At 37.5% G+C, this 23,885-nt stretch overlaps 2 protein-coding genes across 4 annotated transcripts; one reads left to right on the top strand and one right to left on the bottom strand.

Moving 5' to 3' along the window:
• Window positions 1-13,838: 13,838 nt before the first annotated feature.
• LOC126594588 (UDP-URONIC ACID TRANSPORTER 1) lies at window positions 13,839-17,691 on the top strand. Its single transcript, XM_050260955.1, has 4 exons — window positions 13,839-14,411; window positions 15,109-15,212; window positions 16,396-16,624; window positions 17,267-17,691. Exons 1-4 carry the CDS (start codon window positions 13,968-13,970, stop codon window positions 17,411-17,413), a joined length of 924 nt encoding a protein of 307 aa, XP_050116912.1. The 5' UTR covers window positions 13,839-13,967; the 3' UTR covers window positions 17,414-17,691.
• Window positions 17,692-17,832: 141 nt separating this feature from the next.
• On the bottom strand, window positions 17,833-23,594 carry LOC126594590 (putative calcium-transporting ATPase 11, plasma membrane-type). Of its 3 annotated transcripts, XM_050260958.1 has the most exons (5): window positions 23,350-23,594; window positions 20,936-21,034; window positions 19,240-19,411; window positions 18,845-19,143; window positions 17,833-18,583 (listed from the first exon to the last, which is right to left on the bottom strand). In XM_050260958.1, exons 3-5 carry the CDS (start codon window positions 19,268-19,270, stop codon window positions 18,278-18,280), a joined length of 636 nt encoding a protein of 211 aa, XP_050116915.1. In that variant the 5' UTR covers window positions 19,271-19,411; window positions 20,936-21,034; window positions 23,350-23,594; the 3' UTR covers window positions 17,833-18,277. The 3 variants fall into 3 exon arrangements, with proteins under 3 accessions (XP_050116915.1, XP_050116916.1, XP_050116914.1); XM_050260959.1 differs by lacking the exon at window positions 23,350-23,594 and having other exon boundaries at window positions 20,936-23,294; XM_050260957.1 differs by lacking the exons at window positions 20,936-21,034; window positions 23,350-23,594 and having other exon boundaries at window positions 19,240-20,685.
• Between the last annotated feature and the right edge of the window lie 291 nt (window positions 23,595-23,885).

Raw genomic sequence — 23,885 nt, 5'->3', positions numbered from 1 at the left:
AAAATAAAATTTTTAATTACTTTAATCATTGGATTTAAACTTGGACCGTTATAATTTTTTTTTATCATTGAATTTGATCAAATTATATTTTAGCAATTGGATTCAATGAATCTATAAATATAAAACAAAAAAAATAACAAATATATGGTGGGCCAGCCCCCAATAACCCAGAGGAAATCTTAGGCTAAATTTGGCCCAGAAATGAGTTTTAGGTTTTAACTCATATTTGTCTCAAGAGTTGGAGCAAGTTGGTGTAAGTTTAGAACCTAAAATTTGAGTTTTACTCCAAGGGCTGGAGTAGGTTTTAGCAGAACTCCTTATTTTAGTCTCTGTGATTTAAAATCAACATAACTGGTTCCTGAGTTTGTTATCATCAATCATTTTGGTGATTTCGTGAGAAATCTTTATTAAATAAGACTAAAATGACAAAAATACTCTTAATTTTGCAAATCATTTTGGTATATTGTTTATCAAATTTAAGGTATTTTCGTCATTTGGTTCTTATTTAACAGAATTTTCACACCAAAATGATTGATGGTGGACAAACTCATGTCTATTGATGTCATATATGAGGGACCAAATTGATGAGTTAAGTCAACCTTGAAAACAATTTAACTAAAAAGCCCTTGAAATATTATAAATATTGAGTAATATACTTATATTAAATTATTGTTTAAGTATTAATTAATATACTTGATCATACGTTGCAAATTTAAGCTTAAAATTTGGTCTATTAAAGATATTAGGTTACATTGTTGAAGCAAGATGTTACAATTGTCACGCGTCAATACTTGTTTTGGAACATGAATTGTCAGAGCAACTCGGTGGTTATTACTTGCTTGCCACGTTTGCATGTTCCTTCCACCTACACGTCGCCGTCCAACAACAATACACAAACCCACATAGCTTATTCGAATACTCAAGTAAAATTATATAAATAAAAATCTGAAGAAAAAAATATGCAATTATTGTAAGCTTATTTGATTGAACGATCTAGGTTTAGAGAGATAGGGGTTCGGTAATATTGAGAGAGAAGAGAGATTGATTTAATTGTGAGGTATGTTTGATTCACCTCATTGTGCCTTTATTTATAGTAGTAGGAAGGGTAAAACTCTTCCCTTTAGGATTACAACATTTAATAGGTAATATAATCCTAATAGGAATATAAGGGCCTGTTTGGTACTCTGCTTGAAACCAACTTTTTAAACTAAAAAACAATTTTCAAGTTTTAAGCTTTAAAAACTTGTTTGGTAGGACTATTTTCAAAAACTGAACTCAAGACTAACTCAAAAATATAGTATATTATCTAAGAGCAACTCCACCCATGTGGGTTGCTCGGGGGACAGTGGAGAAGAAGGGGCCGGAGGCCCGGTGGAGAGAGGTCCAGCCCTGTGGAGGCCGAGCGACGGTGGGAGCCCGAGCGAAGGGGGGGTGGGGAGTCGACGAACCTGTGGCCCAAGGGCTTTGCAATTTTTTATTTTTTTTGTGTCAGAGAGAGAGAGAGAGAGAGAGGGGGTTTTTTATTATTTAAACAAACAAAAAAAACTATTATTTTAATTGCTTATTGCTAGGGGGGAGGGTTCCAAGGGTGGAGATGTAAATGACAATAACTGTTCATTAATGGTAGTTACTATTCATTTAAGGCAGTTACTGTTCAATAGGGTGGATTGAATAGTGGATTGCCAGGGGGGAGGGCTCCATGGATGGAATTGCTCTAAAAACATAAAAAGTGAGTTTTTAGAGTTTTTAAACTTACTCCTTTCTTTTCTCTCCCCTCTCCCTTCTCACTCCAAATATCTCTCTCTCTTCTTCTTTATCTCTCCTTTTTTTTTTTTACCTTTTTCGTCTCTCCTCCAATCCACTCTCTTCATTCTCTCGGTTCTTTATCTCATTCATCTTCCTCTCTATCTCGTCTGATCCTCTCTCTTCTTTCTCTTTCCTTCAATCATCTCTTACTTTCTTTCATCCTCTCTCCTCTTTCTCCCTCTCCTGCTACCCCTCTTTTTAGATCTCTTTGTTTAGTTTAAGTCGTAAGATTTAAAAAATTTAAATCTCAAACCACTCAAGTTTTTTAGTTTTAAAGAAAATTATTTTCAAGAAATGTTTTTAAGAAATGTTTTGAGAAATGATAAAAAATTTCAAATATGATACCAAACAGACCCTAAGATACTTTCCCAGATTCCCTAGGATTTACACAATCACATTCCTATTCTAAATATGACTGCAACACTACCCTTTGAGTGTGTAAATACTCAACAAACAATCGCATCAGATCTTCAGCAGATAAGGTAGAATAGTTGATAAAGTCATCGGCACAACGGGTGATCGTGAGTCTCAAATTTAAGTGAAGTATGCATTTGTAGTAAAACTCACAAAACCTCGCTATGGTAAAACCCAAGGCATGGGGAAAACCCATAGACTAAGGAGAAAAGTGAGAAGTATGCATAATGTCTAAAACGAACGTCAAACTGGACGAATGTAGTAAACTTAACGGAGTATGATCATCCCAGGATGAGTGCCTCATTAAAACCTCGTTAGGTAGCAAAAACCCAGTGGGAAAAAATGCTCTTAATCATGGGAAAAAGAGTACATTAAGATCATGTGAGTATGCTTCTAGAGACTCCCCTGAGTTAGACATAACTTCTAAATAAGAGAATTACAAGTGATTCAACTCAGATAATTTACGCATACCGATTCCTTGCACGAGCTTCTGAAATGTAGACTTGGGCAATGACTTGGTAAAGAGATTGACCAGGTTGTCTTGGGAATGGATTTGCTTGACTTCAATGTTCTGATGCTGCTGCTGGTGTGAGTAATAGAACTTCGGCGATATGTGCTTGGTGTTGTCTCCCTTGATGTATCCCTTCTTCAGCTGCTCGATACATGATGCATTATCTTCAAAGATTGTCGTAGGAAGGTCAACGACTGATGTAAGACCACTTGTGCTTCGAATATGTTCCATAACTTTTCTTAGCAAAAAACACTCACGTGATGCTTCATGTAAAGCGAGAATCTCAGCATGGTTAGGCGAAGTCGCATCTAGCATTTGCTTGGTAGACCTCCAAGATATAGCGGTGTCTCCAACGGTAAAGACATAACCCATTTGAGAACGTGCTCTATGTGGATCAGACATATATCCAGCATCTGCATAACCAATAAGGCGAAAATTAATCCGAAGGTCATAGGGGACGGCAACATTTGGAGATTCGCGGGTATAGAACAAACCCAAATCCGTAGTACCTTTGAGGTAGCGGAAAATGTCTTTAACACCATTCCAGTGCCTGTGGGCGCATTGCTGTATCTAGCCAATATATTCACAATGAAGTAGATGTCAGGTCTAGTGCACTGAGCCAAGTACAATAAAACCCCAATTGCACTTAGGTAAGGAACTTCGGGTTCCAAAATCTCTTCCTCATCCTCGTTTGGACGGAAGGGATCTCGTTTAGCATTTAGAGTTCGAAGGACCATGGGTATACTTGAAGGCTTCACTTTATCCTCATTAAAACGTTGCAACACCTTTTGGGTATAGTTTGATTGATGTACTAAGATTCCATCTGAACAATGCTCAATCTCCAAGCCGAGACAATATCGAATTTTCCCAAGATCCTTTATCTCAAATTCCAATTTCAAGTGTGTAGCAATTTCCTCAAGCTCTGTTGGAGTCCCAATGAGGTTCATGTCATCGACATAAACTGCAACGATTGAAAATCCGGAATATGACTTCTTTATGAACACACATGGGCATAGTTTGACCTCCGCCGCTGCCGCCACCATGGGCGGGAATGTCCCAAACCCGACACATCATATATACCGAGGCAACACGTGATGATGTGCGGGAATGTCATCCCTAAACCGATGGATGCAGCCTGCTTGACATGCTTGGGAGGATTGACAAGCAGGGAGCACGAATTTGGTCCAATGTTATACCTCTGTTAGCTTAGATGTGAATTTCTCAGTTAAATTCTGACCTGGCTTGATTCGGGGCCCAGTTCCTCGCCCAGATGGATTCCACGTGGCACCACATCCAATGTTTTCCCGCCAAATGGCATCCATGTTAGAAAATATATTTGATTTTTTTTTGGTAATTTGAATTTCAAAATTTCAAATTTGAAATTCAAATTTTCTCGCCAAAAATTGAGACAAAGATGATCTACCATTTTAAGCATAGATTATCATCCTTGACCTCAAATTAGAAAAATCTCACCCAAAAATTAATGATATAACCACAACAAAACAAGTGTACTCAAGCACAAACTACTCATCATTTCCAAGAAAAACATGAAATAGACCAAATTAAGCATAAAACCTACTTAATTATCCATAAATTCATAAACTTGTTAAAAAAACTAACAGAATTCATCTAGCATCTCCAACCAACATTACAAAACCTACTGAATTCATAAAAACCTGCTACATCATCCATTTAATTCATGAAATACGTACTGGATGCATAAAACCTGTTATAACTTTACAATTCCTTTATAAAAAACAACCATCTGTGCAAAAAAACGTGCCTGGATTGCTTGGTATTTCTGTGCTTCGTGCCTTTGGATGATTCAGTTATGGGTTTGCTTAGTCTTTCTCTGCTTGGTGCTTCTAGGTTATTCAACTACTGATTGTGATGCCTAAATCCAAAGTTCATTTAGAGACCAAGCAAGCTTTTTAACTAAATCCAAATGTTTTAGAACTAAGGAAATGGTTCAGTTTTTACCTTTGTTTTCCTTGTCTCTTTTTAGGTGCAGATGTGGATGATGATTGTCCTTGAGCAGATGTGGATGCCTACAAAGCAATTTAAAGGATTAAAAGTCTGATATGATGTTAAAGGATTTAAAAACCCACATAAAGTAGAAAATGGTACCTGTTTGTCCCTTGGAGGAAGATGTCTATGATGGGTTCTTGCATTATGACCTTCCTTTTTGCATATAGTACATTTCAAAGTGCATTGCCCTTTCCTTCCTAGCTTAAGTGGTTGATGAGGACCTTAAGGATTATTGGTTGGGTTAGTGGGAGTTTGTTCACCCTCATTGTCCCTTTCAGCAGCTTCCTTGTTTCTCCTCTTTCTCGGCCTTCTAAGTTGCATATGTAGGAGGCAATATTAGTTGGTTGTCAGTTTCCTCCCACAAAGACATCCCATTCATCGGCATTACTAAATGAGAAAACACATCCAAGTACCGTGCCTTCGAATAATAAGCATCGACTTAGTCCTCCGGTTTTTCTCTCTTGAAATTTATGGCCGTTATTGCATGGTTGCATGGGATTCTTGTCAAGCCAAACTTTCTGCAAGAACAAGTCTTCTCAACCAAGTCAACCACATATTGCTCCCCACCTCTAGCATTAACTTGAAATTTAGCGCCCCCTGACCATAGTGAAATGCACCTGCCACTTTGAATTTTGGCTTCCTCCAACTTCTTGATTTTAGGACAGAGATCTCCAACTTTGTTCACCATTGTATCCTTTCTCATCTGAATTCTCTTCATCAAAAGTGTGTGAATAAGGAGTAGCATAATGACAATAAGTTTTTGTCTTGGCACAAGTATGACATCATTGAAACTTTCACAGAGATTGTTCAGCAACATGTCACACTTGGGATATGTTTCAAAATGGGACTTGCTCCAATGATGTGCAAGCTTCTTCATCAACCAATTGTAGGCCTTTTCATCGAGCTTCTTCATATCCTCCATTACTTTTTTGAAGTGGGGAACTGCTGTTGTTCTGACTACTGACCACAAAGCATCCTTCAATGTTTTCCATTTGAACATATTTCTGAAGTTGGTATACAAATGTCTCACACAAAATCTGTGGTGGGAATTAGGAAGGACTTTTTGAAAGGCCGGAATTAACCCATTTTGCTGATCACTAATAAATGTCCATCCCTCTTGATTGACAACCCCAACATCATCGACCAATAACTCTAAGAACCAAATCCAACTGGACTTATTCTCCATTTCTACAACTGCATACGCTATATCCCATGTTTCATCATTTGGGTCAATACCAACAACACAAAGTAGTTGACCTTCATGTACACTCTTTAAATAACATCCATCTAATTCTATCAATGGTCTGCATCCTGACTTAAACCCCTCTTTGCAAGCCCCCAAGCACACATATATCCTTTGGAACCTCCCCCTATCCAACTTCACCTTCATTGTGCTTCCAGGGTTAGTATTCCTCACTTTCTCAGCATAGTCCCACAACTTTGTGTATTGCTCTGCATGTTTTCCCTCAATGATCTTCAAAGCCTTATCTAAAGCCTTATAGCCTTCATTTTTCCACAACCGTGATTCCACTCTGATTTGACAGTTGCTAAAAAAGAATCCATAAGCCATGTGGGGTTCAGTTTTATCTTGTCCATGTACAAATTGGTCAGCAAATGGGACTTCATGTTCTTGTTTGCCCAAGTTCTCCCACATGTGTGTTCATCAAGTATGGTCTTGATCTGTATGGTGTTTGAACCATACATTTTTCCAACACAACACTTCCAAGGGCACATTTTTGCACATTTTGCTGTGACTTTCAATTTCTCATTCCTAGGAAAATGGATTTCCCCATATCTATTCACTAAGGAGTACATGATGATAGCTCGTTTGAATTGCACATGATCCCTGAAAACAAGCCCGAGTGTAAGAGTGGGATTTTTCATGTCTATTTTCTCATTGAACTCTGGAAATTGCTCATGTTTTTTGCCTCTTTCATCATCTGAAGAGTGTACACTCTCAAGGGCATCAGAGTTATAGTTTGGATCATCAACCACATTTTGTTCCATATTTTCAGTATCAAATTCTTCTTCCCCTTGCTCTTGTTTTCTTTTCTAGCTTTGCTCAGATTGTCTTGCACTTCTTTCCTCAAAATCCATTTCATCTGTTTGCTCCGTGTTCCTTTTTTTTTTGTGCTCAGATTCCCTTTCTTCCACAATACCATCAAACTTGGAAAACACGGGGGTTATCATCATCACTCCCATATTCGCTCTTTTCAAAGTCACTATCATTTTCTTGAGCAACTTCTTCATTCTCTTCTTCAACATTCCCCTTAAAACTAATAGGTACATCAAAGAATAATTCAACATCCCTCATTCTTACATCCCCCTCTCCTACATCCTCATCTCCTACCTCAGTATCCCCTTCTTCTACCTGAGTATCCCCATCTCCTACTCCTACCTCAATATCCCCTTCTTCTACCTGCGTATCCTCTCCTTTTACCTTAGCCATATATTTCCCCTTATTCTCCTCTGGCCCTTCATAAGTTCTCTGACCATTCCTTGAATAAGCATTTATCTCTCCTACCTCAGTTGCACATGTTTGCACTAGTTGAGATGTGCAACAATCATCCACTTCTAGCGCTTCAATAGCTAGCAAGCCCCTAGATCTGATTGGTTTAACTGCTATTGGCCCAACAACCCCCTCTGAACTACTTATCTCCTCAATAACCAATTTACTTGGACCACAGACTTCCATGGACTTCATAAACTGTTGCTTTTGGGTTACGGCTTCTTCTGTCTTCAATTCTTCGATGTACATCTTAATCACTTTATCATTTGGAACAAAATTGCACATGGACTGAACATCAGAATCACTTTGAATCGGCTTCAAACCATTGGAAAGGTCTATGTTGGGAATCTTGTAATAGTAATTCATGAACCGCCCACTGTATCCAAGTGCCTCCACCATATCATCTATCACCGTCAGTGACATGAGATCTTTATCATAGTTATCTATATATGTCGCTTTTCCCCCAGCGTAGAGGTCATAACTTATCTCCCCACCATGATGCAATTCAATAGAGAATAGTTCTGGATCTATTGAAATTCACAAAAACAAACCCTAATTAAAAGCCAACAACAAACAAAAGCAATTGCATTTTAACCTAACAAACCATTATATATGCAACTATATGCAACTAATGCACAACATTCTATATGCAACTAATTGCATTTTAAAAGCCAACAACAAAAACCAATGCACAACATTCTATATGCAACTATATGAAATTGCAACAAACCACAACTATATGCTAACAACCAAAGCACATTAAGCATTTCTCAACAGGAATAAACAAAGTAATAAAGCAACAAACCACAACTTAGTAAACAAAGCAAGAAAGCAACAAACCCATTGTCCAACAACTCAGTAACCATTTCGAATTAAGAAAGCATAAACCACCCTTTCAAACAAGAATAAACAATTATACAAGAATAAACAAAACCCACATTCAACCCATTCCAACACCCCAAGAACCATTTCGAATTAACAAATCATAAATCCACTTTTTCAAACAAGAATAAACAAAACCCACATTCAACCCATTCCAACACCTCAGGAACCATTTCGAAGCATAAATCCATATTTTCAAACAAGAATAAACAATGCTACAAGAATAAACAAAACCCACTTTCAACCCATTCCAAATAATAAGTTCAGTATGCATTTGGAATCATCAAAAGCACAAAAAAAACTTAAATAGGTAGGTGTCGTTTCATCGGGATCGTTTCGCACGTACCACCCCATGTTGAATCCTTTGATTTTTTTTCGAAGCCAATGGAACCCAGATGAAACCCCCTTCCAACACCAACAAAGTCAGAGAAGCGAGTCGACAAGATGATTTGGGTTTTTCGCTGAATTTCTAATCCGTTTGTTCGAGATTTAGAGCTGCGAGAACTAAGGTTAGGGTTCTTGTTTTTCTGGAATTGGGAATGGAATTAGATTGACAGGATTTTGGTGTATCGGGGGGAAAACCAATTCGAAAGACACACTTTACAATGTTCCCTTACCTTTTTTTAATTTTTAATATTTTTAAGGGAATATCCACGTGTCGTCCTGTGAGAAAGACACGTGTATTGGGAATCTCAGCTGGATGCCATTTGGCGGGAAAACATTGGATGTGGTGCCATATGGAATCCATTTGGGCGACGAACTGGGCCACGGATTAAGCCAGGTCAGCATTTAACTGAGAAATTCATGGCCAAGCTAACGGAGGTATAACATTGGACTAAATTCTAAAGATGCGGTATGACATTGTCAGTTTTAAAAGATGAGGTATGAAACTGTCATGACCTCAATAGTTGAGGTAGTTTTTTGTCATTTAACCTAAACTTTAACTTTTCTTACTATTTTATGCTTTGGTCGGTCTGATCACTAATTTGTTTATTAACTACTAACGTAACAGGACTTTTGTTACCTCATGTGACACACCCCGACCCGAATCAGGTTATGCTGGCCGTCATGTGAGGGTGACGTAGCCAAGTGCACAGTGCGGAAGCAAGAAGGATAATAGAGAATACGAATAATTAAAAACCAATTCATAAGAGTACTAGCTAAGGTAAGTGCTAGAAAATGTGTGAATTCACAATCAGAGCATAAATAGCCTAAGTTCAATCCGGGAAACAAGTACTAATTAGACGACACCTAAAGATGTCCTACATGGTGATAGTTTGTCAGAACCTCCGTTCAATCCTCGTGAGCCACCAACGATCAAGCTTACCTAAAACCTGGAAGGGTGCTAAACAAAAAACGTGAGTGGGCAAAAATAAAGCTTTTCAAAACCATTTCATTATCAAATGCTCTAACCCCTCGCCGTAAAACATGTATAATTTTCCTAGAAATAGAATATAAGCATATATATATATATATGTATATTTCAATTTATGCTTCACATAACCATAAACATAAGTAAGTCATGCCAATTATGAAACAAAATAGTAACTCAAGTGGAAATAAATTCATGGATAAATAACATATTGGCCAGAACCCCAGCAGAGGTTTGTACGGCTGAATTTATAACTCATTAGTCAATCTAGCCAGAGTCACCGTACGTGACCTATACGGCACTATACTGCATACGAGTCGAAACCACTGTAATGGTCTGTACGACAGGACTGGGTGTAATATAATTATGCTCATTACTACATTCTCATTATAACTGTGCGATAAATCGCTAGGCACCTACGAGTCAGAACCACCTATAATTGTTTGTATGACAAGACTGTGCACCTAAATTGGATCCAATGTGAGCATATGGTGCGGGAGGTGACGTTATATACAGGCATGTGCCATATCTTTGGCTAACTTACTAACACCGGGGTGCAGGTTTATGAGCTCTATGTTTCTCAATTAATCACAACTGGTATTCATTTTCACAATTCATAACTCACCTGGGGCTTACCTGAAGGTCCACAGCACCATAATTATATATATGCAAACATCATATGCATAATCTAAATGTAAAACATTTGGCATGGCAATTTAAATCATAACTCATTTAAATGCATTTTCTGGGAAAGATACCAAGCATATACATATATACTAAAAACCAAAAGCCCACTAACTGGTATGTCGAAGGGTCGTAGCCCCCGAGTCATCCTTGACTGCGCTCGTCCTCGGGATAAGTCTCCCCTATATGCGAAACAACTATAAAAACGTTAATTTAAAGCACATAACCAATACTAGCTAATAACTTCTCATACAATGCTCAAATGGGATGTTTACCAACGTGATCTACACAACCTCACGAACATCCCCATATTTTTAGAAAAGTTTTCCGACGTCCCGCACACCGGCAAATGCACCACAACACGCGCGGCCACGCGCAGGGAAGTCTAACGGAATCCCTAACTACCGTTAGGAATATTCCGTTAAAATAAAGGAATATTTCGTCCAAATTACCTGACGCTGTTACCTTCCGTTGAGAATATTTCGTCAACTTTGACGGAATATTCTTCTTTCTTCTACGGTGAACCTCGCCAGACGTCGCCGTCCTCGGAAAACTAGAAAATGCAAAAACCTTCATATCTTGTCCAATTCTCAACCAAATTCCATGCAACTTGAACCAAATTGAAGCTTATGACGAATAGAACACAATCTTACCAATTTCAAGCTCCAAAAATCACGGGATCTCGCCGGAGAAAGCATGATAGTTCTGGCCAAATTTCAAACTCGCTAAACTCGACTTCCCGGCGTCCAAAACACCTCATTTTTCTTCTTCGAGCTTTGTGAAGACGTTCTAAAGCTTCCTAGAGGCTTAAAATCTTCTGAAAACTTCACGTTTACGTGTGCATGAACAGTACCTCGAATTTGGGTTCTCGTGAAATCAAGGGTTTCACATCCAAAGAAAGGTATGGATGGGTTTGTGACGATGAGATGAAGATGATGATGGTGTCTACAAGCTCGATCTGTGAAGTAATGGGTTGGTTTGAAGATCGTCCGTATGATTGTACGGATAATGAAGAGAATCCGAGAGGGAGGAGAGAGAGAGTACACAGGAGAGAGAGAGTGAGTGTGTGTGTGTGGTCCACGGGGTCACCAACCAAAACCAAAGAAAATACCATCTAAGTCCTAATTGGTTCCAATGTAATAGGACTTAGCACTAATTGGTCCAAACTTTAACTTACCACACCACCACACAAAACGTCCAAGGGTATATAAGTAATTTCACGCCGTCGAAAATAATTATTTTGGGACTAGCTGTCACATAATGAGCACTTGAAAAACTTCGATTTATAGAAGTATAAAAGTGAGACGAAAAAATTAACAATAATCTTATTATATATAAATTGAGCATCCTAAAAAAAATAAAACATTCAAAATACCATAGAGTGCCCTTACACAATTTTAGAAATACAAATTGAACCAAAAAGAGTTAAATTAATTCACCACTTTTTAATTTTGAATGGAATTAAAACTTTAGGAAAGAAAAAAAAAATTCAACGTTAGTGGGTGTTTGTGTTTCATGTTTTTTTTTTGGAATAATTTTTAATAAAAATATAAATTAGCTATTTAAATAAATAATAATAAAACAAAACATCTAAATTACATATTAATAGAACTCTCATTTTCATTTCAATCAAAATTTTATAAAATTACTAAATTAATCCTCTAATTAAAACTGAATATGGATAAGAAATACGGGCAGAAATGTAGTGTTCCACAACCAAAATTTGCTGTGTTTTTTAAAATCTCACATACATGTGATTTTAATATATATCTAATAAAAATTAAAAAATTAAAAAAATAAAATAAAAATATCACACACACATTTTGTGTGTGGCCATATGCTAGTAATCTAATATAAAAGGACTAATAAAAACGAGCATGTGCGTGTGTAAGGGGCTAATAAAATAATAAAGCAAGAAAGATATAAAATTAAAATTACCCAAAAATGAAAAAAGAAAATGAAAAAAAGGAAAGAAAAGAAAAGGCTTATTATATTAGCACCCCACAACTTGTTGAATAAACCCCACATACTTAATACACCTCACATTTACTTTTTCAATTAAAAATTATCTTAATACACCATACTTCATTCTCCATAATACCCTCACACCTCACATTCTTAATACACACCTTACATTTTCTACACACACCCCACATTTTTTATACACCCCACATTTCTCAAATCTTATAACACTCATTTTTTATTTTGCCGAATGATTTCAAACCATTTGAACGTTAGTTTGCTGAATGATTTCAAATTGAATGATTTGAAAAAATGTTTAGGTTCATTTGAACGTTTTTCAATAACAATAATAATGATTTCAAAGTTTTCGAAACACCGATTTCGCGTTCCATTTGTCAAAAATAATTTTTTTTCAATCAACATGTTTGTAGTTTCATTGTTTAGGGTTTTATTCAACAATGGAGGGTGGGAGGGGTTTTGATAATTGAAGTACATAAATAATACGTTAAAAGTGATTTGGGGTGTATTTATAAATTTTTATTTTATTTTTTAAACCTAATAAGGTCAAAATTGTCATTGCATAATAGAGTAAATAAGTCATTAATATTAAATTTTAATGTGGGGTGCATTCAACATTTTGTAGGGTGTTAATATAAAAAGCCAAAGAAAAAGCCAAAGACCAAGAATGCAGAAATAATAAGGGTTTTTATCACAAATAGTCCCTAACATTGATCAAACACATCATTTTGGTCACTGACATTGAAAATCAATAGAAATGGTCCCTGACATTGATCAAAACCATCACAAATGGTCCTTCCGTTAAAAACTTTTTGGGCAATTTTCAAAACTTTGTAACTCAATCGTTTCTTAACCAAATTCGACCCATGATATATCAAAATGAAGATAGAAAAGTGTAGAACAAGATTATACCATTTGGAAGCCCAATGGTTGCTGGAGATGGCCGGAAAATAGCCTCAAATGTGACTGATCCGCGAAAAAACTGGAAAACTCGCCTGAAATGGGGTAAACTTTAAACATTCATAACTTCTTCAATACTCAACGAAATTGAGTGATTCAAAAATTAAAATCATACTTCTCAACGCAACAAAGAGAATGGTACCTTTATTGACTGCTAATTTACTGTGGTTTGACCGGAAAATGGCTCGAACTTGGATAACCATTTTCGAGTTAGCCAATTTCGAGTTGTTTTCCGGCCAAAATACGACGAGTTAGCCATAAAAAAAGATACCATTCTCTTAGTCTCGTCGAGAAGTATGATTTTCGTTTTTGAATCACTCGATTTTGTTGATTATTGAAGAAGTTATGAATGTTTAAAGTTTACCCCATTTCAGGCGAGTTTTCTAGTTTTTTTGCTGACCAGTCACATTTGAGGCTATTTTCTGGCCATCTCTGGCAACCATTGGGCTTCCAAATAGGTATAATCTTGTTCTACACGTTCCTATCTTCATTTTGATATATCATGGGTTGAATTTGGTTAAGAAACGATAGAGTTACAAAGCTTTGAAAATTGCCCAAAAAGTTTTTAACGGAAGGACCCTTTGTGATGGTTTTGATTAATGTCAGGGACCATTTCTATTAATTTTCAATGTCAGGGACCAAAATGATGTGTTTGACCAATGTCTGGATTATTTGCGATAAAAACCGAAATAATAATAACTTTCCATTAAAGCTCAGAGCAGAGCTTCTTCTCAAAAAAAATCCGATCCAAGGCTTCCAAGCACCTGTTCCACCAAACAAACACCTCAAAATCTCTCCTCCTCCTTCAACCCATTTGAGCAATGTCGTCAAAGAAGCAAGCCATTTTCATATCTTCCCTCATAATCCTCTGGTACTCATCAAACATCGGCGTCCTCCTACTCAACAAGTTTTTACTCTCGAACTATGGCTTCCGATTCCCAATCTTCCTCACAATGTGCCACATGGCCGCCTGCGCAGTTCTCAGCTACCTCTCCATCGTCTTCCTCAAGATTGTGCCTCTCCAGACCATCAAATCTCGGTCCCAGTTCCTCAAGATTGCCACTTTGAGCGTTGTCTTTTGTGGGTCGGTCGTGGGTGGGAATATCTCTCTCAGGTACCTTGCTGTTTCTTTCAATCAGGCTGTCGGTGCAACGACGCCGTTTTTCACCGCCCTGTTTGCGTATTTGGCGACCTTGAAGAGGGAGGCCTGGGTTACCTATGCTGCTCTTGTGCCTGTTGTTGCTGGGGTGGTGATTGCCAGTGGGGTAATGCTTGTTTTTGTTAATTGGATCATGAATTTTAATCGCTATTTAATTGTTTGACATTGGTTTTTATTTGCTTCTGCATAAGCTCGTTTTTCGGATTATTTTGATTTGGTCTCTGTACAATGCTGTTACTTTCCCGGGTATATCTTGCTGTGAATTTGGTATGAGATTTATTGATTTAGCTGGTTTAATTAGTTTTCGGTCGAAAATGTAGTTAAGATATGATACTTGCTGATCCAGATCTGAATTTCAGCTACCGGGATTAACGAGCGATGCATTGTTCTAGATATTCTATCTGGTTTAAACTTGAAACCGGAAATGCATTTGGCTTGAGATTTGGTATAGAAAGATTACAAATATCGGAGAAGCACCATTCTCTTAAAACATTGTCACTTGTAGTTGTAATTGATAATGGACAATGCTACCTTTATTGTGGCGGAAGTAAGCAATTCGCAAAATGAGGGGTCATTCATATCCAAAACCATGCATGGATATTGTTGCTATTATGCGAGGCTGGTGTTTAAAGTTTGTGTTGGCATATGATATATGTATCTAATGAATTTTAAGAATTAAATAGCCTGTTTTTTCGGTTTACTGTTATGGCTTATATTGTATTCTGTGTTTTCACTTTTTATATCAGCAATGTGCTTTGATTCCAATTTTAATGGAATGATGGAAATTTCTCGGTTGGTGGCAGGGCGAGCCAAGTTTTCACTTCTTTGGGTTTGTTATGTGCATTAGTGCAACTGCTGCAAGGGCCTTTAAGTCTGTTCTTCAGGGTATCCTACTTTCTTCTGAAGGGTAAAACTTTGAAGCTTTTCACTGTGTAATCTGTCATCTGAACTCTTTTATATTTAACCTTCTATATTTGGACAACCTTTACCACCTGAGAATCCTTAAGAAGGGATTAAATCTCACTCTTTTCATAGTAAGGAAATCTTTTAAAAAAGCAAGGCATGATAACTTATTATAAATAACATTCACAACTAAAAATAATATTATAACTATTAATGCAATTATTTCTTAGTTTATACCCAGACCTGTGCCGGTTGTAGGGAAGGAAGTAAATACTGTGGATTGGTAAACTCTAATAAGTAATAACTTATGAAGGCTGATCTCAGAATGTAATAGAATCCTACTGTTGTGCTTAAAATACTTTATTATTACCTATTTTCTCTTCACATAAGATTCAAGCAAGGGATGAGATAATGGAGATTTCTATAGTTTCATCATGCACAGCCATTTTCTTGGTTACCTTGAACCCCGAAGAGTCCTGAAACTCATATTTCATTTGGAAACCATTGTGGACAATTCAATCATCAGTAGAAAGAGAGAGCTCAAAAAGGCCATTGTCAAGATACGGGGGCTTACGTGTCTTCTTTCCTTGTGTGAATGCTACACCCTGTGCTGTAGTTACAGAGATTTCAGACTTGTAGGAATCATGTAAATCATCTCTTTGTGGACGGACATAAATATATATGTCCAAAGAGATTCTGGTTAGACTGAAATAAATAACTAATCGCACGCTGTTAGAACTCTTTTACAATTAGGATGAGGGCTAGACCACCTCAAGCGTGAATTTTTCTTCTTAGGTAAAGAAAACAATGAGTGTTTGAATATTGACCATTAAGTGTTGTATTCCTAATTGCTTATTTAATTTTGTTACATAGTACTAGTAGTTACTAGAGCCTGCACATACGTGTTAGATACATTCTCTTTAATATTGAAGGCAGTTATTCTTTTTCTTAATTGTAAACTTTTTCTTTGAGATGCATTTAGATATGCTCCCCTTGCTTTATTTGATTGGCAAACAACGGACACGCTGTAATCAAAACTATAATTTTCCAAATAGTTGTGATATACGTTCAGTTTGTAGGTTTCTCAGTTTCGTTCCATCTTTATCTCAAGCCAAATTAATTCACTATTTTCTTGCTGTGGTGTTTTCTTACTACTTGTTCTGTTTATATGTCTTAACACTGAACAGGGAGAAGTTGAACTCAATGAATTTGCTGCTGTACATGTCTCCGATTGCTGTTCTTGTGTTGTTGCCTGCTGCACTTATAATGGAGCCCAATGTCGTAGATGCCACTCTGTCACTTGGAAGGGAGCATAAATTCATGTGGTTACTTCTTTTGATTAATTCAGTGATGGCATATTCTGCTAATTTGTCAAATTTTTTGGTGACCAAACATACAAGTGCATTAACGCTTCAGGTTTGGACTTCTTTCACCTTGAGTTTCCTAATTCATATTGCCTCATCTAATTATTTCTCGAATTAATATGTTGATTGTTCTAATTTAGTTGATAAAAACCAACACACACACACACACACCATTGATCAGGCTGGTTTTTCGTTTCTCTTGAATGTGTTGTCCAGCTTGACAGTGTAGCAGCTTGAGCATTGCTTGATAATGACCAGACTCCTCGTTTTCGAAAAGAATGCAAACATTCATCTTAGAAGCTACTCCACAATTCACACGTTCGCAAAAAATCCGCTAATTAGAATTGAATTTTATTGTAGAAAAACACTGACTACCCCAAAACCTGGCAATCAAAACCTAAAATCCAACTTGTAGTGTGATTGTACACATGTAAAGTGTCAACTCTATTGGGAATAAGATCAAAACATTGATTAAACCGCTGCCTGTTGAAGCTAGTTATGACTGTAAGCTCGTAGTGTAAAAGGCCAGTCAAATGGCAACTCTGTCTGCACATAATCGTAAGCCTTAAATGCAGTACAAACACATTTCGAATGCAGCCGAATCAATTTTTTGTAGGTGAACAATATGTTTATTTATTTTTGGCTCGTTCTTGGACTCGTATAATTTGTTTTATGGTAATTATGTTACAATCAGGTATTAGGCAATGCAAAAGGCGCAGTGGCTGTTGTTATCTCAATTCTTTTATTCAAGAACCCCGTGACTGCTATCGGCATTGGCGGTTACATGATAACTGTTATGGGAGTCGTTGCCTATGGAGAAGCAAAACGGAGGCTCAGATAAGCGATTCTTGACATTTACCAAATTCTTTGTTTTTGTAGGCTTAAGTATTTTGTTAGTGAGATTATGTGCACGTAGATTCTTGGCGAATATTGTTTTAGCAGAGAGAGAGAGAGAGAGAGAGAGAGAGAGAGAGAGAGAGAGAGAATTCATTGTGATGGTGTATTAGAGAAAGAAAGAGAATCCATTGTGGTGGTGTATTATTATGTATACAAGCAACTCCTTTTGTACCAGATTCTATCCTAATTATTTCCGATCTCTCCTGTTCATTCCAAGTAAAACTCTTCGAACTGCGTTGGTTATTACCTCTTGTCGCTTGAAAGGTAAGTTTATTTGAGTTTTGATGATTTCAAGTTACAAAAGAAGAGGAATGCAGTCAAACAGAAAAGATTCACAAAACTATTCCAACACAATTCATCGTCTTATATGAACACAATTTCAATTTATAATCTTCACTGAAATACAAATGATACGCAGATAGCGTCGCGTAAAACCTACACACATGCGTTTAAGAACAGCGTAAATTTCTTTCTAACCAACTATACCAAGGTTCAATCAGATAACCGAAAATTCTAAACAACGATTTTGAAGATTTCAAGCGTCGCAATGTGCTTCAAATTACTTTGTGGGTGGGGAATTCGTAGAAGGAAAAATGCTAGCAAATCTACCGACTGAACCAAACCCTTCTAGCTTTTTGAAAACAAAAACAAAATACCGAGCAGAGCTTTCACAGGACCGTCACTTCCAACAACACAAAAAACTCTGCAACTTAAAACGGCCTTTTGACTGTCTCAGGGCGTACTAGTTTCAGTCAGTAGACGTTGTCTAGCCTTGGGAAGGAAAAAAGGGCGTCTGAAACGCTCCTATTCAAACTATGCCCTCTGGAGGACCGGAAGGAAGCGCTTCATATCCGTCATGGTGCTTAGTTATCCTTTCAACAGGTATTAATTTGAGAACAACTGCAACAAGCATGCTAACTGCTCCAAGTAAAATGCTGAGTAACCATAGTTGCCAGCTTAGTGGCACAGTGCTAGCAAAAGCTCCCAAGAACTCTACTATGATAACCTGGAAGGCCGCTGTGCAAACCATGACGATTAGAAATACCCAACTGTCGAACATTCCACGGAATATGTTTATCTTCTCTATGTCACGACTGTTTATCTGATTGAACACCTGTTAGAACAAAAGAAAGCTAAGATCATACATACGTGGGACTTGAGTATTACTACTACAAGCTTTTCAGCATCATTCTTTCGATCTCGGAAAACAAACACAAGGGGAAATAACAACCACAGGCCCAAAACCATCTGCTTAATTAGGAATAACAACATCAAAACTAGAAGTTATATGCTGGTAAATACTAAAGTTAACCATGTGGAAGATGCACGGCAGCACGGATAAAACTAGGGTACTGGTTAAACCAGTAATCTGTACCTGGCAAAACACAAATGCGTTGAATATCACAGTGTTGAGAACCTCAGTTGCATCTGAACCAGTAAGTCCTAGTAGCTTCTCCCCAGAGAAATTGAGAACTCCAAGGACAGCCAGTTGATAGATACTCTGATCAATGATATTTCTCCACATAGCCTTGGTGATGAAGCTGGTACCCCTCCCAACTGGGGGCCTTTTCATAAGTCCATCATTTGGAGGCTCTGTTGCCAATGCCAAAGCACCAAGAGTGTCCATAATCATGTTCACCCAAAGCAGTTGCACCGCTGTAAGGGGAGCAGATCCTGAAAGAGAAGGGGAATTTGTAATTATTCGTGTTAGTTCAGCTCCAAACAAATATAACGGCATTTCATAAAAGAAAAATCTGCTGGACAACATACCTGAGACACATGCAGAAACAAAATTGATCATTAGAGTGACAACGTTAACTGTTAACTGGAACTGCACAAACTTTTGAATGTTTATGTACACTGAACGTCCCCATCTGGCCACATTTACTGTAGTTTTAAAATTGTCATCCAATATGATGACATCAGCATTTTCTTTGGCAACCTGTACACATATCCATGAATAATTTGGAATTGAAAACATTCAATTATCGAGCAATGGGACAGAAAATGGCAGTTAATCTTATGCACTTTTAGTATTCAGTAATGATAACCATGTCATACAGACCTATAGTTACAGGAATAATTAAAGGGCGAAAAAACTTCAACCGACAATAATAGTAACCGGCGGCTGGATTACCTACATAGATATATGAATTCATATCTTCAAAAATACATAGCTTATAGCTACATGTGTGTGTCTGCAGTTCTACACACATTACATGCAGTTATTTTTCTCATATAGTTCTTAAATAAAATCGTTAATGAAGTCACATTATCAGTTGTTAAATCAGATATGGCTACTCTCAATGCAACTCAGCTTTCTATACATACTCCTTTAAGGAGCTTATGAGAATTTTTCGTATACGGGGTAATAAAAGTTGTTCTCAAGTCTGCGAATACAAACATTGACAGAAGTTTTAACAAAAAATTGATATCAGCAAATGGAGATCAACTATTGAGAACTAGAACTTCAAATTAGGTTAATATAATTGTAAACCAAACCTAGCAATACCTTAGTAAATAAAAGTAAATTGGTTTGCCCGATGCTACTAACAAATCCATAAGAAATGACCTATTATTCTACAAGGATTCCTACACTACGTATTAGAGATGAAAAAAATGAATCATTTCTTTCTACATTACTAGTTAGACGGATATCATGTCAAAATAATTCATGCTGGCAAGTCGCGTCCCACATAGGTTTCGTGTCAAGTAATAGTCAACCCTAATATGTTAATTTCATGTGGTTTCAAGTATTGTTAAGAATTGTCATCCTTGGACAACATAAGAAAATGCTCAAGCCAGGGTTTTCTCACAATGTTTCACCTCCTCATATTAGTGTTAGACCTCTTAACAAAAACTACCCATCCGGCTTTTAGTTAGTTAATCTTCATATTTGTGTGTAGCCAAGTGTCCAGGCCACAAAATATTACCAAACTGTCATTGCAATGCAAAATTATTTTACATGGAAATGTGACTGCAAGTGCAATGGGGTATCTCCTATGTATTATATACCTGTTCGTTTCAAAATCTAACTAAAATGCAGAGTTTAATGCATTTAATATTTATAAACATCTAAAATCCACAAAAATTCTAATGTTGATACATAACTTGGTGTCCAAATTGAAAGCTCAAAAGATCTATTTATCTGCATGTATGACGGTTACATATAAAATGCACATATGATATAGAATAGAATATGGTTGCACATAAAAGTAGGGTTTTTGGTATATTGTAAATTGCTTCGTCGCCCAGCGTTTTTAGTACCTTGTACCAGACTGGGATGAAAAAACTTCATGGATGAAATGTTGAAAATAAAAAAACTCATGCACCATGTATCTACCACAATCCAAAAAAAAAAAATAAAAATCAAGAGCATTCCAACATCACTGATGAATATTTCATGATGTTCTTGGGAGTACGAGCTACTTACCATGCAATAACAACAAGAAAGTCCAAAGTTTACCTGAAAAGTTTGAACATGGAGGACAGTTCGATCCGCTGGATTCGGATACTATCATCTCGAGTGTTGATGTTTTGCAGTGGCGTGAGCTTTCTTCCATAGCTAGTACAAAATATACAATAAAGCATTACATATTATATAAAGAATAAAATCAAGCATAAATCCAATATGGCAGGAGCTTGATAGGATGCTGCTAGTATTTGAGTAATTGATTGAGTGTTAGTGCTAAGCACCCTATCTGTTAGTAGTTGTTGTTTGCTAGTTTCAATAATAATCTGTTGGTTAGAGATAAGATGTGGGAAATATCTTGTAACTGCCTTAGCTTGTAGTTTGGTATAAATACTGAACACTTGTGCAAATGCAGGGCATGTATCTTGTAAAAGAAGTTGTTGAATAATACAGAAGCAATATTAGTGTACAAGTGAAGGTTAGAATAGGGGTGCTATTATTGGTATTAGCCAGTAACAATCCTCCACGTTTCCCTTCTTGTATGACGCGAGCAACGACGCATGCCAAAACCATGGATACACGAGTAGTAGCTCTTGAAGGTTAGGTTCAGGAAATCCAATCTTCCGTCGTGACGATCGGGTCGACATTGCAGAATTTGTCCACTGTAATCGCATCAATGGAGTCTCGATTCGCAACCATTTTTTTGGTGCTGATCATCCTCATCGTGCTCCTGTGGACCATGGAAGTTCTTCAAATCCAATGGGTAGTTCTGAAGAAACCTTGTTGGATCCAATTGATCATATGGGTCAACGTTTTTTCCGTCAAGATTCGTCGTTTCAACCAAGGCTACCATTGATCAAGCTAGAGTTTCCTCGATGATCCCTTGGCATGGGTTTGTTAGGCAGAGCATTATTTCGATTATTTCTCGGTTGACGAGGCCCAAAAGGTACAAATGGCTTCTTTTCATATGGACAATGAAGCTTTACAATGGTTTCAATGGAGGAACTGCATCAAGAATCACCCAACATGGAAAGATTTTGTTCATGCCTTCTGTAAAGAATTTGGGCCTTCTGAATTCAAAGACTTTACTGAAGCCCTAGTTCAAGAAGTAGTTGGGTTCTCTCATAGAATATGTCTATGAGTTTTGTTGATTGGCGAATCGGACTACGGAGATCGGTTCAATTATGCTACAAAGTTGTTTCATCGGAGGACTGAAACTAGAGTTACGTCATGACGTCAAATTGCTTCGCCCATCTGATGTACATGAAGCAATTGCCCTGGCTTTCCAATTGGACATCAAACTATCAGATACCAAGGTTTGAAATTTCTCCAGAAATCCTGCTTCTTCTTTTAGTAATGTTACAACCTCAAAATCTGTGCCTTTGTTCTCTGGTAATAATTCTTCTTCTAACACATCTAGGGCTAGTAATGTGAGAAAAATGTCCTTTGAAGAACTTCAAGATCGTAGGAAAAAAAAGGGTTGTGTTATTATTGTCCAGAGAAATAGGTTTGAGGGCATGTTTGTGTTACTCAACAACTATTGTTACTAGATGTCTCTGCTAATAGGATTGAAGATATCGATGGTGAGGATCGTGATGACCAATAGGTCGAAATCACAGCTTGTACAGTTTTTGGTACATTGGCTCATCAACATATTCAGATTATAAAGGTTTCTAAGTTAATCAAGAACTACCCAGTTATTGGGTTGTTGGATTTGGTGCTCACATTAAGGGTGGGCACCAGTCGGGCCGGGCCCAAAATTGAAGGGACCGGACCGAACCCGCTTGAAAATACAACAGGCCGGGACAGGGCAGATTTTATTATTTTAAAACTAAGAATCAGACCTAACCCGGCCCGTATAAAATAGGCTGGTTCCTACGGGTACAAACTCTTTTTTTTTCCCCTAATTTTGAGTATCCAGATTCTTCCCAGTATCCACCATTGCCAAATCCAACACCTAGAACTTATTCGTGACCCTTTTGGAGGGAAAAATCCTAACCCTAACATTCACAACCCTGGAGATCCCCGCCACTTCCATCAAGCACCTCCTATACAAAATCTTCAAATACAATTTCGAATTCATAAAAAAATAAAATAAATCTGAATCCCTTTGAGAACCAGAGACGTTGTCTTCCTCACGAATCGAACCAGAGACATTGTCTTCAAGCATTTCTCGTAGACCCTGACGCACAAATAGAACCAAATACGTCGTCTTCCTCACGGATCTAAGACCTCCACACACTTGCCATTACAGATTACATAGAATCAAAACTAAATCAGAAACCTGTAAAATTCCTAAATCAGAAACCCTAAATTCCACTGATTATGCTTCACAAACCCAAAACAAACAAATTGAAAATTTAGAGAATATAAATACGAAATTTAATTTAATCAACCTGCGACGGTTTCGGAATTCACAGATGGAGGGATAGAGAGAGGGAGAGAGAGAGAGAGAGAGAGAGACTTACGACATTGTCGACGACTGCTATACGAGCCGAGCTGAGGTGGAGGCCATAGAAGCGCGCATGGCGATGTGGTTGGAGCCACCAATGGAAGACCTCGATAACTGGGTAAGCTTCGAAATTTTTCTCCCAGTCGGCGAAGACATCGATCTTCTTCTCCGTGAGGCCGTCAAGGAAGGCGGTGTTGTCCTCATCCTTCTTGATCATCTTTGCCAGAGTCACGACGATTGATGCTTGAGTTGGGGATTTGAGAGTCCACTGACTTAGGAAATATCGATAGTGGGGAGAGGAACCGAGAGTAAGATTTGTTTTAAATCAATGGTGGAGATTTAATCTCCATATAATGGATAGTACCAACGGTTCGGGCCTGGGGCCTTTTTTTCTTCAGAAATCTGAAACCGGCCCTCCCCACCAATTACATGGACTTGCCCCGCCCTGCTCCATTTTGAGTTTACAAAATTTGTACCCGTCCCGAACTGAATGAACCCGGCCCACCCCGCGGGTCCTAGGCCTATTTGCCCAACCCTAGCTCACATAACTTC

The sequence above is a fragment of the Malus sylvestris genome, chromosome 12, assembly GCF_916048215.2.
Source record: "Malus sylvestris chromosome 12, drMalSylv7.2, whole genome shotgun sequence".
Classification (NCBI taxonomy): Eukaryota; Viridiplantae; Streptophyta; class Magnoliopsida; order Rosales; family Rosaceae; genus Malus; species Malus sylvestris.
Note: the sequence above shows the minus strand (reverse complement) of the source record. Positions and strands in the feature narration are given on the sequence as shown.

Coding starts and splice junctions, on each gene's coding strand:
- LOC126594588 (XM_050260955.1), top strand. CDS start 13,968: ATGTCGTCAAAGAAGCAAGCCATTTTCATATCTTCCCTCATAATCCTC. Junction 14,412..15,108: donor GGGTGGTGATTGCCAGTGGG/GTAATGCTTGTT, acceptor GGTTGGTGGCAG/GGCGAGCCAAGTTTTCACTT. Junction 15,213..16,395: donor ATCCTACTTTCTTCTGAAGG/GTAAAACTTTGA, acceptor AACACTGAACAG/GGAGAAGTTGAACTCAATGA.
- LOC126594590 (XM_050260957.1), bottom strand. CDS start 19,450: ATGTTTTCAATTCCAAATTATTCATGGATATGTGTACAGGTTGCCAAA. Junction 19,144..19,239: donor TGTTTCTGCATGTGTCTCAG/GTATGTTGTCCA, acceptor CTTCTCTTTCAG/GATCTGCTCCCCTTACAGCG. Junction 18,584..18,844: donor ACGCATTTGTGTTTTGCCAG/GTACAGATTACT, acceptor TTGTTCTAACAG/GTGTTCAATCAGATAAACAG.